Source organism: Mandrillus leucophaeus, unplaced genomic scaffold (assembly GCF_000951045.1).
Source record: "Mandrillus leucophaeus isolate KB7577 unplaced genomic scaffold, Mleu.le_1.0 Scaffold78, whole genome shotgun sequence".
NCBI classification, from domain to species: domain Eukaryota; kingdom Metazoa; phylum Chordata; class Mammalia; order Primates; family Cercopithecidae; genus Mandrillus; species Mandrillus leucophaeus.
Genome location: NW_012108474.1, coordinates 2,786,714 through 2,805,197, shown reverse-complemented (window position 1 = coordinate 2,805,197; position 18,484 = coordinate 2,786,714). Strand labels below are relative to the sequence as shown.

General features: G+C 54.8%; 1 protein-coding gene across 1 annotated transcript in view; it reads right to left on the bottom strand.

The window, feature by feature from the left end:
• Positions 1–2,050: 2,050 nt before the first annotated feature.
• CCNF (cyclin F) overlaps positions 2,051–18,484 on the bottom strand; it is a 31,338-nt gene continuing 14,904 nt past the window's right edge. The window contains exons 10-17 of the mRNA XM_011967000.1: positions 14,336–14,500; positions 10,999–11,122; positions 10,516–10,696; positions 10,084–10,171; positions 6,379–6,478; positions 6,151–6,278; positions 4,144–4,313; positions 2,051–3,260 (exon numbers count right to left, since the gene is read on the bottom strand). Of these exons, the coding sequence (XP_011822390.1) occupies positions 2,785–3,260; positions 4,144–4,313; positions 6,151–6,278; positions 6,379–6,478; positions 10,084–10,171; positions 10,516–10,696; positions 10,999–11,122; positions 14,336–14,500 (1,432 nt within the window). The 3' untranslated portion in view covers positions 2,051–2,784. The remainder of the gene's footprint in view (positions 3,261–4,143; positions 4,314–6,150; positions 6,279–6,378; positions 6,479–10,083; positions 10,172–10,515; positions 10,697–10,998; positions 11,123–14,335; positions 14,501–18,484) is intronic.

Genomic DNA, 18,484 nt, shown 5'->3' with positions numbered 1-18,484 from the left:
AAAGTGGCCTACCGCAGGGACCCGCCATCCTGCTGACGCCCGGGCCACCGAGCACAGGGAAAGCACGGGGTTGCTGGAGGTGCGGATGCCTCCTGTCAGGAGCGGGGATGAGGGAGGAGAAAGTGTTCACTTTTGGACATGTGACGTGATAGCACTGGGCAGAGGGGAGGAAGCTCAGACCTTGGAGCAGTGGGCTCGGCGAGGTGGCCCTTGGTGGGGCAGGGGATGGGTAGGGACAGGTGACGGGGCCCAGGCAATGGCCAGGGAGGTGGAGCAGCAGTAGGACAGTGTCACAGAGGCAACAGGAGGCTGTCGCGGGAGGGACTGGGTCACAGGCCAAGCGCTGCTGAGGTCTCGGCGGTGTACACAGCACCGGGGGGTGGGGGGGTCGGCGGACAGGGCCTTCAGTGATGCAGGGGACACCTGGGGGAGGAAGTGAGGAGGGCAGCAGGGCCCCATGTAGTTGATGTTAACAAGAATAAACAATTAGGGTCAAGAAATCCCAGGCGGTAGCTGGAGGAAAGACAGACCTGGGGGTGCTGTTTAAAGATGGGACAGGTGAGTCTGTTCCATAGTCGTTAATGGGAAGGTGTCATCGCAGAAGGGAAGGAGGGCACAAACGGAGTTGTCAGGGAGGTTGGGACCCAGGCAGCTCTGGCCCAGCGCTCAGGATGGGCCCCTCCATCAGCGGTGGGGGAGGGTGACGGTGGCCCTGCCTCCCTGGAGGTTCTCTGTGAAGGAGGAGGCAGCACTCGGGATGCAGGAGACCACCCACCCCAGCAGGTGATGCCAGGCTCCCCCGGAGTAGTTTCCTCCTTCAGGTGCAAGCTGGGAGAAAGCAGAGAACTGACTCCATGAAGAGTTGGGATTTTGACAAAAGAGCCCCTGGACAAGGGGTTGAGGCAGCAAAGGACGTCCATCACTCATTTGTCACTATCCTCCTCACATTTAATCCTCATAACACCCCTGTGAGGTAGGCTATCATCGCCCCCTCTTACAGATGAGGAAACTGAGGCTCACACATGCCCAGGGGCACACAGTTGACAGGACGGGTCTACAGTTCCAACGCTTCGGTTCTCACCCCGACCACACCCCACCCAGGGTGGCCAGAATTCCCTTATAGTGGCAAGAAGACAGCTGCCACAGACTTACAAACACACACAGCACCAGCACCAGCACACAGAAAAGCAGCAGCTCAGTGAGCATCTCCCAGCCTTGGGCTTCTGGTTCAAGAGCATTTGGGGGGCCAGGCGCAGTGGCTCATGCCTGTAATCCCAGCACTTTGGGAGGCCGAAGTGGGCGGATCACCTGAGGTCAGGAGTTCGAGACAAGCCTGGCCAACATGGTGAAATCCCGTCTCTACTGAAAATACAAAAATTAGCCGGGTGTGGTTGGGTGCTTGTAATCCCAACTACCTGGGAGGTTGAGGCAGAATCCCAGCTACCTGGGAGGCTGAGGCAGAATCTGGGAGGCGGAGGTTGCAGTGAGTTGAGATCATGCCACTGCACTCCAGCCAGGGTGAAAAGAGCAAAACTCCATCTCAAAAGAAAAAAAAAGCATCTGGGGGACACTTCTGGTCAAGTGGTTCTTTCTTACATTTGCAGAGGAAACAGAAGTGGATGGCAGCAGGGTGAGTGTGCTGTGGTAAGCCCATCCCCAGGGAGAGGCCACGGTCACATGGCCCCAGACAGGCTCCCCAGGCGTGGACTGCTGTCTCCCAGGCTCCCTTTCCATGCAGGATCGGAGTCTCTGTGGCCAGCAGGAAAGCCCAGGGGTCTGCCTCCCTCCCACGGGTCCCCAGAGCACAGCTGCAGTTGGGATCAGCCAGGACACGGCCCCCGACTGCTCTACTCCTCTGCCTCTTGGTCACCTCAGATGTTAGAGGGGACTTCAAGTTTTTTCTGGCTAGCCTCTCTGGGAAAATTCTTTTTACATAAAGTGTGTCAGGATGGCATTGAGGGGCTGGAGTAAGATTTTTGTTTTGCAGTTGAACCTAAATAATGGTAGGAATCTCTTGTTTTTTTAATACCTTCTGCTTTAAGTTTTTCTCGTTTTCATCTTGGAAGAAGGAAATTTAGAAACAAAGACAGGAAAAGAATGGCCCAGAAATTCAGCACAAAGAGAGGTGTTCACATTGACAACATCTGTGGGTCCACAGACAAATGTCTGGGACAGAGCCTCTGGGACAGAGCTCTAAAATGAGTAACGTGTCGTAGGGAGTCCACGCAGTGTGCAGGGACACAGGCCCCCTTACCATGGAATACCCACCCAGAAGGAAGTGGGTGCCCCATGCAGACCAAGGTGGATGAGGGGACAGTGGTGTGCTCAGAGCTGTCAGCTCCCCACTGGAGCACCAAACCAGACAGATGTGGGCAGGAGCTCAAGTGGTGTCTGACTACCCAGGTCACACGTGCCTTGAGCGTGAAAGCTGTCAGCTCCTGGCACCGGGCTCTGTTGGGGCTGGGAAGACCAGGACACACATGGGCTGAAGCTTCTAGAGACAGTGAGACACGGAAGGGACAGAGAGGTGCCCTCCATGCAGTGCGGCCAACTGCTTTGAGGCTCAACTTTCCAAAGAGAGGGATCTGACCTCTTCACTCTCATTTCAACATTCTCATAGCTTGCACGGGACTCCCGCGGAGAAAGAAACTTGGTGGCCACAAGTTACCCTCTCTGCTCTGTGCGAAGGCCTCCGGGAGCTACACAGCATTCCTATGCTGTGCTCCCACCCCTCGCCTCCAGCCCCCTCAGTACACATCCACTGCGGCAAATGCGCTGACACACTTACAGCCTCACAAGGCCCAGGTTCGTGTCCTCCTCCTCACTGTGTATGCATAGGTTTATCCGTTTCACCTGTTGCCGGGGAACACTGCTTTCGGGGGGACTTGGGGGACGACACTGTAAACATGACTTCCTGGCCTGATGGTGGCAGGGCTGTGTGTGCGAGTCACTGTCCAGGGACAGCACTGAGGTAGGTCGGGGCAGGACCCCCAAGCCACCATCCACAGAGCTTGTGGGACTCGTGGTGCTGACGGAGGAGTACCCTGAGGTCGTGACGTCCTTCCCTGGCTCTGGGCTGGTGCAGAGCAGGGACTTGGGTCCTGGGGTTGCAGGGATCTGGGTATCCAGCGCTGGTACCTGTGGGTCCTGGGGTCTCTCGTCCTCTGGGCAAGCCTCCTCATCACTGGATTCCTGGCAGCAATGCTGTTCTGGGTTCAGGCAGACCACGGTGACATCGAGGATGCCACTGGGAGCTGTCACTGCAGGAAGGTTGGTGGGAAGGGAGATCATGTCACACCCAAGCATCAGGGGAGACCCCCTGCCAGGTCAGGACCCTGAAGTGCAGGTCAAGAATCTTCTACCTTGCTATGGTCCTCTGTGTTACCCTCCTGTGGTGAGAAGTGTGGGTGACATGCCTCTTCCAAGGTTGGACAGCTGCCCACCATGACTCCAACGACAGTGGAGATGACAAGTTGGGCATCTAGCTCAAGCCAAGTGGATGCAGAAGCAAGCAACTGGGAAATCGACAGGACTCACACTAACTGGGCTTCTGGTAAGGACCCATGCAGTCTGCCTGGGGTTTGCACAGGGCAGTGATCCCAGCAGGGCAGTGAGGAGTGTCATGTAAACCATGTGGGCACATCTCAAACAACATTCTAGAAAGAAAAATTAGCCTGTCCAGCTAATTTTTAAATTTTTTGTCTTGCTATGTCACCCAGGATTGTCTTGAACTTCTAGCCTGAAGTGATCCTCCTGCCTCAGCCTCTCAAATTGCTGGGATTACAGGCATGAGCCACCACACCTGGCCTAGAAGGATCTCCCTGAACTCCAGACAGGTCTCTACCTCCCTCATCCTAGTGAGGTCTTCCCAGCACAGAACGAGCAGGAGCCAGATAGGTGTGGTCTAAGTCCTCTCATCCCTGTGTGATGGTAGAAGCTGTGGTGTTTTGGGGGTTCTCCCCTCCTCTCACTCTCCCCATGCCTGGACACACTCCCCGGCAGGGCAGGAGCTGGCCCCGCCCTGTGCTCTGTGCACATCCTCCTCCCTCCCACAGCGCTCGCACAGGGCCAGGTGCCCAGAGACCCTCAGTGAGAGCCACCCTGTGTGATGTCCCTTCCGGTGCGCCCTGGCCCTACACTCACCGTCGCCCTCCTTCTCGCCCTCGCTCTCCTGGTCGCCTTCGTAGCCAGAGCAGCAGTCCAGGCTCCAGTCGAGGAAGCTGCCCAGCAGCGTCTCCTCCTGGCTGGACAGCTCCGCAGTGGGGGTGGTAACAAAGCTGCCCCTGTCCTCCTGGAGGCTGTTCTCCCGCTTCCTGCACGGTGGAGAGAGCCCAGGAGACCCGGTCATGGGCGGCAGCGCTGGGAGGCCAGGCCCTCTGCACCTACCTCTAACACCCGCGTGCCCTGGCCTGTCACTGCATGCTCCCAAAGGGTCTGCTGTGTAGAAAATGCTGGTGAAGCTAGAACAGGTATAAGCCCTTGAGGCAGGGCCAACCTGGAGGACAGCTCAGGCAAACTCAGGCCCCAGGTCTGGGTGTGAAGCCCAGCCCACCCGGCTCAGCTGTGGGGCCTGGGCCAACCATCTGGTCCCCTGGACACCCCCAGGATGATGCTACCTTCCAGTGTTTTTTTTGTTTTTTTTTTTTGAGGTGGAGTCTTGCTCTGTCACCCAGGCTGGAGTGCAGTGGTGTGATCTTGGCTCACTGCAACCTCTGCCTCCCGGGTTCAAGTGATTCTCCTGCCTCAGGCTCCTGAGTAGCTGGGACTACAGGTGCCCACCATCACACCCAGCTAATTTTTATATTTTTAGTAGAGACGGGGTTTCACCATGATGGCCAAGTTGCTCTCGAACTCCTAACCTCAGGTGATTCACTCGCCTCAGCCTTCCAAAGTGCTGGGATTACAGGCGTGAGCCACCGCGCCCGGCCCCTCTGGTGTTGATTAATAAGGGACAGGCAGTGCTCAGCCCGGGGCCAGGCAGATTGCATGCAATGGCCTGGCCTTGGGCGGTGCCAGCACCCATGCCCAGCTGAGGTCAAGTCTTGCTCGGGATGGGGCTGGAGGCCAGAGTGTGGGCCTGAGCCTGGGAAAAGCTGCCACACCAGCTGAGCCTTTCCACTTCCTGAACCCAGGGCCCAGTGGGGAGCGGGGGTGGAGAGAGCTACCCGTGTCACCCATGGGGGTCTGTCTCAGAGACTGATGGGGCTTTGGGGGGCCTCTGGAGAAGCGGGTTTAACACAGTGAGGCTGAGCACAGGGCCAGGCCCCCTCCTGGAGTAGCTATGCGTGTCTACATGGACTTTCCTCGTGACGACCCTGGCCCCAGGGAGTCGGTGCGTGTGTGGAGTGAGACAGGAGGGTCAGGTCTCCTGCTTTCTGCACAATGGAAAGTGCTATCACGCTTCTTGGGGAGGAAGTAGCAGTAGTGGGGGCTTCGGCTGCTTCCCCAGGGCTCCCCAGGAGTTTAGGTCTACTGCTAGGGGCCCACTCCCCACACAACGCTCCCGGAGGCAGCCCTGCCTGGTCTTGTATTGACAGGGAAGACCCAGCCACCCAGTGCCCGCACTTGGGAAAGTTATGGGTGCACATGGTGCTAAGGAGTCACAGGGGCAGGGCCAGCAGCACAGGGAGGGCCCTGTTAATCGGGGCCTTGCAGAATCAATAGCAGTTCTCCAGGTGGGTGAGGTGGAAAGAGGAAGTTAACTCCGGGAGGAACAGCCAAGGTGCTGAGATAGGAGAGGCACGTAAACAGGTTCACACGGGTGGTGAGGGAAGTGCTGGGGATGTGACTCAGGTCACAACTTGAGTGCCGGGAGTGACAGCAGCATCATGGAGCAGGTAAGTCCAGGATACGCGTGACAGGCACGGGCAGGGCTAGAGCCAGGCTGGGCTCCCGCACGCTCGAAACCATCTTCCTCCACAGGGAGCCCAGGCAGAGGGAGAGGCAACAGCCTCTGAGGAAGGAGACCTGGGCTGGAGACAGTGGAGGTTACGCAGGGGCCTAAGGCATGACTGCAGGGCTCCATCCCAGGGTCACTGCCCTGGGATCTGCTGCTCCCCTGACAAGCCTTGAGGGCCTCTCTGTGAGGGAGCGCTGAGGGAACTGGGCCGGCATGAGGGTGCCAGCATTGTATGGCGCAGGGTGACTAACCGTTTGGTTCTCCGCCCCGAGGGAGAGCTGAGGAAGGTGTGGATCTCCCCTGTGCTGAGGAAAGTCGGGGGGTCGGGGCTGTCTTGTGTCACTCCTAATGCCGCACACAACTGGCTGTAGCTCAGCACCTTAGGGGAAGCCAGAGTTAGGGGGTGCAGAGGCCCCGAGGGTGAGGCCCGCCCATACCCCAGCACCCCATGAGACGCCCAGGTGGCAGGAGAGAGGCACCTTTTCCTGGCTGATTTCTCCATAGCGCTTGTCCTCAAATCGCTGCTTCACGGCGGTCAGAGAGACTTGCCTGTAGTCCTTGGGGGCGTCATCGTGGAAGCTGGAAACAGTCACGTGGAGTGGACATGTGAGGCACCCCCACCCCATTTTGAGCCTTAGTTCACTGAAGTGAGCAATGAGAATGCAAAATGGTGCAGTCACTCTGGAATCCGACCTGGCGGTTCCCCGAATGGTTAAATTTAGTCACCACAGAACCCAGCAATTCTCTCTAGGTAAAGACCCAGGAAAAAGGACAAACTATGTCCACACAGAAACCTGTACTAGAATGTTCATGGCGGGACTGTTCACAATAGGCAAATGTCCACCAGCTGTGGGATGGATAAACACATGTGGTCCACGCAGGGGAATATTATTCAGCCATGAAAAGGAATAAAGCAGGTACACACACCACAACATGGACAAATCCAGCAAATATTACACTGAGGGAAATAACCTAGACACAAAAGGCCACCTGTCCTATGACTCCATTTATATGCAATGTCCAGAATGGGAAAAATCCATGGACAGAAAGTAGACCACTGAGTCATCTAGGGCTGAGGAAATTGCGGGGAACCAGAGGGTGACAGCTGAGGGGTGTGTTGTCCCTTTGGGGAAAGTGAAAATGTTGTAAATTTGATTGTTGTGATGACAAGCACAACTGTGTGAATAAACTAAAAGCCGATTAAATCATACAATAAAAGGAAGTTTAGTTTGTAAATAATGTTTCTAACTTATCTGGTTTGGGAAAAAAAAAATTAACTTTTTCAGGTGGAAGAGAATAAACGCAGCTCAGAAACAGCTTTTGGTGGCCAGTGTTGGGACGATCTGTGCTCCCCATAAGCAAAGGTGGGGGGGTAAGATCCATGCCGACCCTTCTACTGTCACCCTCGTTCCTTGCCCAGAAGGCACAGGGTCCGGGCACTGCAGGAGAAAGCAGCATGAGCAGCAGCACATGCCAAAGCCCGGGAGATGCCACCAGGTCCCCTGTGGCTGAAGTACAGTATGGGGGTAGAAACAGCAGATGGGCCAGAGAAGGGGCTGCTCAAGGGCAAAGAGACCCCTAGGGAGTTCTGATCTCATCCTGGAAGCTGGACAGCAAGGCCCTGGGTAGTGTACACGAGACACATGTGGGGTGGCTGCCAGTGTTCCAGAAGGCTGGGCAGCCACCACGGATAGCTCCAGCCCCCAAGCGGTGAGCGCACGAGGAAAGTGCACTGGCGAGGATGCAGGGATGGAGAAGCAGGAGCGGCTGGTGGAGGCCTCAGCTGGGTGCACAGTGGTTCATGCACCACAACCCACCAGGGCCGAAACAGGCCAATGGCTGAGTCACACTGGCAGGGTGGGTGGCAGGTCAAGGTTGAGACGTGGTCTGAATCCTGGAAGTGATGAAGTCTCCCAGGAAAGGAGTCTGAGGGGTGGCAGAAAGCCAGAATTCCCTGGCCCCTTGGGGTGGGTGAGAAGGGAGACTAATACCCAGGCCGCATGGCCTAGGGCAGGAAGCTGAGGCCCCCGAAGGAGGGAGGGTCAGCGTAATGCTGGCTGGAGAAAAGCCACCCAGGCCTGGTGTGGTGGTGCCTGTGGTTTCAGCTACTCGGGAGGCTGACACAAGAGGATCCCTTAAGCCTGGGAGGTCAGGGTTGCAGTGAGCTAGGATGGCGCCACTGTACTCCAGCCTGGGCCCCCAACTCAAAAAAGGAAAAAAAAGCCTACACTGCTGAGTCTGCTGGATTTGGCTGAGGAAAGGGAAGTCATGGCAGAAGCGGGGAAGGGGGAGACCAGGGAGTGGTGGTGCCGAGAGGTGGGAGGAGCAAGTCTGTGAACACAGCTGAGGAGGCGAGAGGGAGATGGCTGGTCAGATGCAAATTCACCCCCATGCTTGTCCCCCTTGCCCCTCACTGCCATGACTCCACTCACAGCCCTTGGCCCCGCTGGTCTGCACTGGGCCCTGGCATGGCTGCCCCCTTTGCCTGGGACTCAGATGCCCAAGTGACCCTGGCTGCGCTCCCTGAAGGGAGCCGCACCCGCCCGTGCCACATGCCCCCCTCCTGCCTGCTGTTTCTCCCAACATGACCTGACCTCTGAACTCTCTGTCCTGGCCTCTCCCCCAGCGCCCGGCCCACGGTGGGGGCTTCATGCACTGCATAGAACAAACCAACGTGGGCTGAAGGGAAGCTGCCAGGGCAGGTGAAGGGGCTCAGATGCAGCGAGAGCCGGGCCAGGCTCAGCAGACAGAAGGGTGGAGGGGCCGGGGCAGGTGGAGGGAAGCCCAGCGGGGCTAGGGCAGAGAGGGGGCCACAGCTGGGCACGATGGGGCAAGGGACCTGCCCGCAGGCTCCATCTTCTCAATGAGACAGAGGATAGATCTATACCAACGGCTGCACTGAGGTGGAAGCTGTTCTCTCAAGGGAAGGGGAGTGAGTATTTTCCCCACTGGGGGCCATGTGGTCTCCGCTGCACTATAAGCTCAGCCACTGCCAGAGCAAAAGCAGCTGCAGACGATGTGGAAGCCAGTGAGGACGGCTGCTGCCAAGAAAACCCCATTCATGGCCGGGCGCGGTGGCTCAAGCCTGTAATCCCAGCACTTTGGGAGGCCAAGACGGGTGGATCACGAGGTCAGGAGATTGAGACCATCCTGGCTAACACGGTGAAACCCCGCCTCTACTAAAAAAATACAAAAAACTAGTGGGGCGAGGTGGTGGGCGCCTGTAGTCCCAGCTACTCGGGAGGCTGAGGCAGGAGAATGGCGTAAACCCGGGAGGCGGAGCTTGCAGTGAGCTGAGATCCGGCCACTGCACTCCAGCCCGGGCGACAGAGCGAGACTCCGTCTCAAAAAAAAAAAAAAAAAAAAAAAGAAAACCCATTCACAAAAGCAGCCAGATGCTGTCTGAGGGCCACAGTGTGCCAGCGCCTGAGCTAGATGACAACTTGACACAGGTACAAGTTACCACAGGTCAGGGAGACACCCTCATTTTTTTCTAGTATGTTCTGCTGCCTATGCAATGAGCTTGGGTTGGGAGCAGCTGCTCTCAATGTGAAAAAGGTGTGAGATAAGAAAGTCCTGGAATTTTTTTTTTTTTTTTTAGATGGAGTTTCACTCGGTGCCTGGGCTGGAGTGCAATGGCGCAATCTCGGCTCACCGCAACCTCTGCCTCCCGGGTTCAAACGATTCTCCTGCCTCAGCCTCCTGAGTAGCTGGGATTACAGGCGCACGCCACCACGCCCGGCTAATTTTTGTTTTTTTAGTAGAGACAGGGTTTTGTCATGTTGACCAGGCTAGTCTCGAACTCCTGACCTCAGGTGATCCACCCGCTTTGATCTCCCAAAGTGCTGGGATTACAGGGGTGAGCCACCACGCCTGGCCAGTTTTTGTTTTTGGAGACAGAGTCTTGCTCTGTCACCCAGGCTGGAGTCCAGTGACGTGATCTCAACTCACTGCAACCTCTGCCTCCTGGGTTCAAGCGATTCTCCTGCCTCAGCCTCCTGAGTAGCTGGAATTACAGGCGTGCACCAACACGCCTGGCTAATTTTTATATTTTTAGTAGAGGTGGGGTTTTACCATGTTGGCCAGGCTGGTCTCGAACTCCTGACCTCAAATGGTCTGCCTGCCTCGGCCTCCCAAAGTGCTGGGGTTACAGGTGTGAGCCACCGCGCCTGGCCAAAACTCACCACTTCTTATGAAGGCTCAAGACGCAGGGAATGAGGTCCTCATAGGAGAATCCGGTGAGGTCCCACAGCTGAGTGGTCCAGGGCTGTGCTGGGGAAGAAAGCAGGCCAGGGATGGAGGGGATGGAGGGGACGGACGGGCTGTGGTGACAGCCGCCTGACCACTTCCACTCTATAGTTCTGTGGGCTCTGCTGTGGAGCTTCTTGGAGCTCAGGGTTGCAATCCTTTTAAAACAGTTTTGAAAAAAACCCATACGTAGGGCATGCAGGTTCACAGTCAGAAATCTGGGACATACTGAAGCTAGGAGCTGTGCTGTATCTCATCCCTGAAGAAGTAACCAGGACAAACGGATGCTGGACTCTTCCACCCCACAGCCGCCTCCTATGTGAGCACCTTCCCTGACACAGGCATCCCTGGGAAGGGCCTCTCCTTACTCTGCCTGTGCGTCAGTCTGGCCAGAAGCAGGGCTGCGGCAGCCAGGCGGGCTGGGGCATAGGCGGACAGGCTGGTGTAGAGCAGGGAGAGCTCACAGAGGAAGCTGCACAGGTGCTGGGTTCTCAGCTCCACGGGGACTAGCGCCAGCAGGACCTCCTTGTAATCCACCACGGTGGGGACCTAGACAGCCGGGAGAGGGTGTGGGCTCTTAGTGATTGGGGGCTCCTTGGTGCAGTGTCACATGCAGGCCCAGCGCAGGGTCTGGCCCGGGTGATGTTCACGTTGATGCTGCATGCGCAGCGCACCAGCGCAAGTGGCGATGTGGTGCAACCGTGGCCTCCTGCTCCGTGGCTTTGGGCACAGCAGAGAGAGCTGCCCTCTGAGTCCATGAGGCCTCCCACAGCAGGAAAGCCAAATGCCCACCCCCACCCTCCAGCACAGCAACAACCAGGATTAATAAGGAAAATGGAACCACTGCTTACTCGAATCTTCCCTTCCAAGGCGGAGACGATCTCGCCCATCATTCTCACCAGGTCCTCATACTTGTACGTATTGTCTGTGAGCCATACGGCCTCCCGGATAGTCAGGATCTCTTTACTGATGAACCTGCAACGCCGAGAAGGGGTCTCAGCGCGGAGCCCACTTCCTGGGGCAGGGGTGGGGCACAGGGACCCAAGGCTTTAGGAGGCTTCAAGGTAGGGAGGGAGCCATGGCTTTGGGCTTTGGTGACAGAGGCTTCATAATGGAGCCAGCTGCCTGTGGCTGACAAGGGGCATTTAAAAAAGGGGAGGCCCAGGCAGGAGGACAGCTTAGCCAGGAGTTCGAGACCACCTTGGGCAACAAAGCAAGACTCTATCTCTTCAAAAAGTTAAAAAATAAAACATTAGCAGAGCATGGTAGCATGTGCCTATAGTCTCAGTTACTTGGGAGGCTGAGGTGGGAGGATTGCTTAAGCCCAGGAAGTTGAGGCTGCAGTGAGCTATGATTATACCACTGCATTCCAACCTGCGTGACAGAGCAAGACCCTGTCTCAAAAAATAATCATCATAATAACAATAGAGGGGAGGTCAGAAAGTGCTGGAAAGAAGGATGAGAGCCACAAGGCAGACAGAAAGCAGCAGGGCTGTTAGGCAGACTCACAAATGTCTGCAAAAGGCCCAAGTGCCACCAGCATTCAGTTTGCTAAAAGACACCAAAGACAGAGATTTGCCCGTCACGTGACAGCTCTATCAGTGGGGTGGAAATGTTTTAGACTCAGAAGGTGGGTGAGCCACCAGATCTAGGAATTGGAGGCAAAGGGCCCAAGGGTTGTTGGAAAGTCTGTGCCCGGTACTGTGTGGCCACAGGAATCCTGACTGGAATCCTGACTGTCCCCAGGCAGGGGTCACCCTGTTCTCTGCTGTCCACCAGCGCCAACTATCAGGGAACACGCTGCTCCAGTGGCCCCTGCAAGGCACCTTCCCGTTGGACTGAGGCCAAGTCTCTTGGCTGCTCCGTCCTGGGGATTCTGCAGGTTGCATGTGTCATTCACTTGACCAAGAGGACAAGAGGCACGGGGACTACACCTGCCAGGGCAGGGACTGCAGACGCCAAAAAGATGAGATGTCAGTAGCCAACAGGGAGCCCAGCGTAGGGTGTGAGGTGGCTGGTTGGGGCAGGGCACTTCTGAGAGCAGAGGTGGTGGGCAGCTCAGCCTTTAAAACCTTTTTTTTTTTTGAGACAGAGTTTCCCTCTGTCACCCAGGCTGGATTAGTGCAGTGGCGTGATCTCGGCTCACTGCAACCTACGCCTCCCGGGTTCAAGCGATTTTCATGTCTCAGCCTCCCAAGTAGATGGGACTACAGGTGCTCACCACCACGTCCAGCTTGCTTATTTATTTATTTATTTAGAGACAGAGTCTTGCCCCATTGCCCAGGCTGGAGTGTAATGGTGCGATCTTGGTTCACTGCAACCTCTGCCTCCCGGGTTCAAGTGATTCTCCTGCCTCAGCCTCCTGAGTAGCTAGGATTACAGGCGCCCACCACCACGCCCAGCTAATTTTTTGTATCTTTAGTAGAGACGGGGTTTCACCATGTTGGCCAGGCTGGTCTTGAACTCCTGACCTCATGATCTGCCCACACTGGCCTCCCAAAGTGCTGGGATTACAGGTGTGAGCCACCGTGCCTGGTCCCCCAGCTTGAAAAAAAAAAGATAAGGCAGAATTGATTTGAGGGAGCTGTGGTGATAATTATATGGACCACCGCTATCAGGTCTTGTGGTTGGGGAAGAAATTGGACTCAGCTCCCTGAAACGTTTTTAGTGGTTATTCTCTCACTGCCAGCCGGTTTGTGGCCCAGGAGCTTGGTAGTAGGTTGCGGTGATGGATATGTGGTCAGATCCAGGGAGGCGGCCACCCAACCTCCTCAGCTGTCTCTGGTAGGAACACCTGGGATGCTGGATTCAGGCCCAAGAGCACATCTGAAGACAGCTCTGGATGCTTGTGGCAGGGGTTGCTCCCTCCTTCCGTGGGAATGACACTGCATCGAGCCGGCACACGCAGGCCCAAAGAGACTGCACCTCCCAGTTTCCATCTGGTGAGACGTGGCCACAAGACTAAGCTCAGTGCAAAGGTAAATGTGGCAGGTACAGGTGTCACAGGGACAAGGGCAGCACCCTAGCTGGTGGCAGAGATTAACATGGGAGATGGGGTTCCTCTGCTTCCTCGTGAAACAAAAAACATCCCAATGACCTGAGCCCGGACCCTCTGCCTCTGGGTTACCTGTGCAAGAGAGAAACAAGTCTCTGTAGCTTACACATACGCTGTGTGCAGCCAAGCCTATCCTCACCCACCAGGCTCTACAGAGGAGTTGGTCTGGAAAGCACTTCCTTGGGAAATGTAGACCATGCTGGGGACAGCTGGTTTAGGAAATGCAAAACGTATTGTGAGAATCATTTCCACGTTATTCCCAAAGGCGGAACTAGTGGATCCAGCATTAGTTAAAGGAAAGCAGTGGTCTGATGTGAAAGGGACAGACTGCCGTGTAAGGACTCACCCTGCTGCTGAGAGACACCCACGTGGTTAGAGTGGGCATTGCAGGGCACCAGTGGGGGACAAAAAACCCTCAACTCCAATAGAGTACGAAACTCTGGCAACAGACTTTAGAAACTGACTTCAGAGAAGGGCAGCCGACTGCCACCCTCCCCAATCAGTCATCCTGCCGCCCTCAGGAACCAGGGGACAGGGCGGTTCAGCCTGTGCCTGCCAGAGTGAGGCCACACTCTGGGTCCTGAGACCGCACACCAGGACAAATTGCCTGGATGCAGGCACCCCACACAGTGGCCCCCACACGCTGAAGGCTGTTCCATCACCCCTGCCTGCAGAGGGCCCTCAGTATGGCACTCCACGTCTGACCAGGTGGGACACTCACGGCTCATGAGTCAAGAACCAGTAAGGGCCAGGTGCAGTGGCTCATGCCTGTAATCCCAGCACTTTGGGAGGCCGAGGCGGGTAGATAATTTGAAATCAAGAGTTTGAGACCAGCCTGACCAACATGGTGAAACCCCATCTCTACTAAAAATACAAAAAAATTAGGCGGGCATGGTGGTGCACGCCTGCAGTCCCAGCCACTCTGGAGGCTGAGGCAGAAGAATCGCTTGAACCTGGGAGGCGGAGGTTGCGGTGAGCCGAGATCGCACCAGTGCACTCCAGCCTGGGTGACAGAGCGAGAACTGGTTTCCAAAAAAAAAAACAAACCAGTGAGGAGCACGCGAAGGGCAGGTGACCCTGAACCCAGGATGGGCCAGGACGTCCCTGCCAGCTGGGCCGAGGGGGCTTCTCACCGGGTGCAGATGACCATGCAGGCGATGCCCAGCAGCTGGAGCCTGTACCGCGGCACCAGCCTCCTCCGCAGGTACCGGTCCACACACTCCACGGTCAGGTGCAGACACAGGCTTGTGAAGTCCTTCATGGTGGCAACTTCCACCAGCCAGTCGATCAGAATGTACCTGCGGAAAGAGCAGCGCGTGGGAACTAGGGCAGGCATTCTCCATGCGTCCCTGTCTGCAATTTCAACTCCACCTGTTGGGCCCGACCAAATAACCTGGCTAGCTCTGGAATCAAGGGTTTACCCTGGAACCCAGGCTGAAGAGGCCATGTCACAGGAAGCCCGGGAGGCTCCATGGGTCCCAGCCCCGAAGCAGGCCCCACATCCTTCGACTGTGTTCCTGGGAGGTGGATGGACTTGCAGATCTCTGCACCGGCCCTCCCTCCCGCAAGACCACATGTTCCTGGTGCTCCCAAACCCAAGCGCTTCGAGACCTCGACCTGGCGCAAAGCGAAAAGTCAGCCCACAGCCGTTGATCCACCCACAGTGGATGAACCCTGACCCTCAGGGCATGCAGGTAGCGGCAGAACGTAGACAGTCGCAAGAGAATGCCACAGGATGCCCCAATATGGTAAATGCCTTTCTGAATAGAGTGGAGACACTTGTGTTCTTTTGAAACAGTCTCACTCTATCACCCAGACTGGAGTGCAGTGGCGTAATCTCAGTTCACTACAAACTCCGCCTCCCGGGTTCGAGTGATTCTCTTGCCTCAGCCTCCCCAGTAGCTGGGATGAAAGGTGCACACCACCATGCCTGGCTAATTTTTGTATTTTTTTTTTTGAGACAGAGTCTCGCTCTGTCGTCCAGTCTGGTGTGCAGTGGCACAATCTTGGTTCACTGCAACCTACACCTCCCGGGTTCAAGTGATTCTCCTGCCTCAGCCTCCTGAGTAGCTGGGACTACAGGCACGTGCCACCACGCCCAGGTAATTTTTTGTATTGTTAGTAGAGGTAGGGTTTCACCGTATTTGCCAGGATGGTCTCAATCTCCTGACCTCATGATCCACCTGCCTCGGCCTCCTAAAGTGCTGGGATTACAGACGTGAGCCACTGCACCCGGCCTAATTTTTGTATTTTTGGTAGAGAGAGGGTTTCATCATGATGGCCAGGCTGGTCTAGAACTCCTGACCTCAGGTGATCTGCTTGCCTCAGCTTCCCAAAGTGCAGGGATGACAGGCATGAGCCACCGTACCCGGCTGTAGACGCTTGTCTTAAAACAGAGGGGTCAGAGTGAACAGAAAGCAAGAGAGGAGTGGGAGGATGGGTGATTCTGTTGGACAGGCAGCGCAGGTGCCAGGTGTCAGCCCAGACACAGGCATCTTCCGAGGTGGAGGGGAGGAGAGGAAGACGGGCCGAGGCGTGAAAAGAAGGGCAGAGGAGGAGCAGATGAGCCTCTATTTCCTCCCAGAACAGAGAACATGCAAGAGCCAAGTGTTTAAGGTTTAAACTGGCCTCTACTGTGAACAGACTACAAAGCTTACTCAAAGCAGATGGATTTAACACGCTTAATGATCTGACTTCTAAAAACAACCACGGGGCCAGGCATGGGGGCCTATAATCCCAGCACTTTGGAAGGCCAAGGAGGGCAGATCATCGGAGGTCAGGAGTTCAAGACCAGCCTGGCCAATATGGTGAAATCCTGTCTCTACCAAAAAAATACAAAAATTAGCTAGGTGTGGTGGTGCATGCCTATAGTCCCAGCCACTTGGAAGGCTGAGGTGGGAGAATTGCTTGAACCCAGGAGGTGGAGGCTGCAGTGCGCTGAGATCACACCAGTATGCTCCAGTCTGGGCAATAGGGTGAGACTCCATCTCAAAAAAAAGAAAAAAAAAAATTAATTAATTAAAAAAATAAAAATAAAAACAGGGCTAGGCACAGTAGCTCATGCCTGTATTCCCAGAACTTTGGGAGGCTGAGGCAGGTGGATCATGAGGTCAGGAGTTCAAGACCAGCCTGACCAAGATGGTGAAACCCCGTCTCTACTAAAAATATAAAAATCAGCCAGGCGCAGTGGCAGGCACCTGTAATCCCAGCTACTCGGGAGGCTGAGGCAAGAGAATTGCTTGAACCCAGGGGGGCAGAGGTTGTGGTGAGCTGAGATCGCGCCACTGGACTCCAGCCTGGGCGACAGACTGAGACTTCATCTCAAAAATAAAATAAAATAAATTAAAAAGTAAAAATAAAACAGACCACTGAATTGCATACGTTAAAATGGGGAATGTACCTTCGTTTTATATCAAATGCTGCATCTCCCTGGTAAATTAAAAAAAAAAAAATGCCCACACACATAAAACGAATTTCAACAAACCAAAAAAAGAGAGCAGACCAAGAAGGTTAGAAGGTGTTATCAGCATATTTCTTCCAACAGAAAGAGGGAAGGGGACTGCATCACCACACAGGCAGCACAGGACTCAATAGCACTACAGCTTGGTGCCATTTTTTAAAAAGATTTTCATTCTTTTTTTTTGAGGAGAGGGTCTTGCTCTGTGTCTCAGGCTGGAGTGCAGTGGCACGATCATAGCTCACTGCAGTGAACTCCTGGCCTCAAATGATCCTGCCACCTTGGCCTTCCAAAATGCTAGGATTATAGGTATGAGGCACAACGCCCGGCCAGTGTCATTTAATGTAGGGGAAAGGGGTGCTACATCCCTAGGCCTGTGTGTCAGTGTGCATGTGTGATGTGTGTGCGTGTGTGTCAGAAAGGGACATCAGGCCTCTCTGGGGAAGGGATGATAATTCTTTTTTCTTCATAGAGATGGGGTTGGTCTTAGGCTCCTGGGTTTAAGCGATCCTCCCTCCTCAGAGTCCCAAAGTGCTAGGATTGGCCGGGCGCAGTGGCTCGCACCTATAATCCCAGCACTTTGGGAGGCTGAGGTGGGCAGATCGCTTGAGGCCTGGTCAAAATGGTGAAATCGTCTCTACTGAAAATACAAAAATTAGTCAGACGTCATGACACATGCCTACAATTCCAGCTAATCAAAAGGCTGAGGTAGGAGAATCATTTGAACCTGGGAGACGGAGGTTGCAGTGAGTCAAGATCGCACCACTGCACTCAACCTGGGTGACGGAGCAAGACTCTGTCTCAAAACAAAACAAAACAAAAAACTTAGGATTAGGATTACAGGTGTGAGCCACCATGTCTGGCCTGACCTGATCATTTTGTAAATATGTAAACGTTTACTGAGTGCTTACTATGCGTTGGGTGTTGTCTCCTGATGGGGTAACCAGAGGCTTCCCATTGTAAATCCAAACTGTATCTGAAATCTCATGCATAAAGTTGAAAATCATTCATGTTTTCCATTTTACCCTCTCTGTGATTTAGTGGTCAGCATGACAGCTGCCCCAGATGGCAGGGTTCCTGAGGGTCGCTGAGTTTCATGTGACATGCTGATGCTTACAGAGACTGAACATAAAGAAAAGGCTGTGTCCCAGCTTTGGGAATTGGAAATATGAATCTCAACATCTCAGAAAGATGTTTAAGATGTTCAATGGAGGCTCGGAGCAGTGGCTCACGCCTGTAATCTCAGTACTTTGGGAGGCCATGGTGGGCAGATCGCTTGAGGCCAAGAGTTTGAGACCAGCCTGGCCAACATGGCAAAACTCCATCTCTACAAAATATACAAAATTTAGCCAGGTGTGGTGCCTGTTGTCCTACTTGGGGGACTGAGGTAGGAGAAAGGTTTGAGCCCAGGAGGCGGAGGTTATAATGAGCCGAGATCACACCACTGCACTCCACCCTGGGTGACAGACAGCCTATCTCAAAAAAAAAAAAAAAAAAAAAAAAAAAAATGTTCAATGTGTTCTATGGCTTAAAAAAGATCACTGCACTGTGGGAGGCTGGGACAGGAGGGTCGCTTGAAAAGCTCAGGAGTTCAAGACTAGCCTGGGCAACAGAGTGATACCCTGTCTCTACTAAAAATACAAAAATTAGCTGTGCGTGGTGGTGTGACCTGTAGTCCCAGCTACTCAGGAGGGCAAGGTGGGAGGATCACTTGAGACTGGGAGGCGGAGGCCTGCAGTGAGCTGAAATCATGCCACTGCACTCTGGCCTGAGTGACAGAGCCAGACCCTGTCTAAAAAAAAAAAAAAAAAAAGGTAACTGAAGA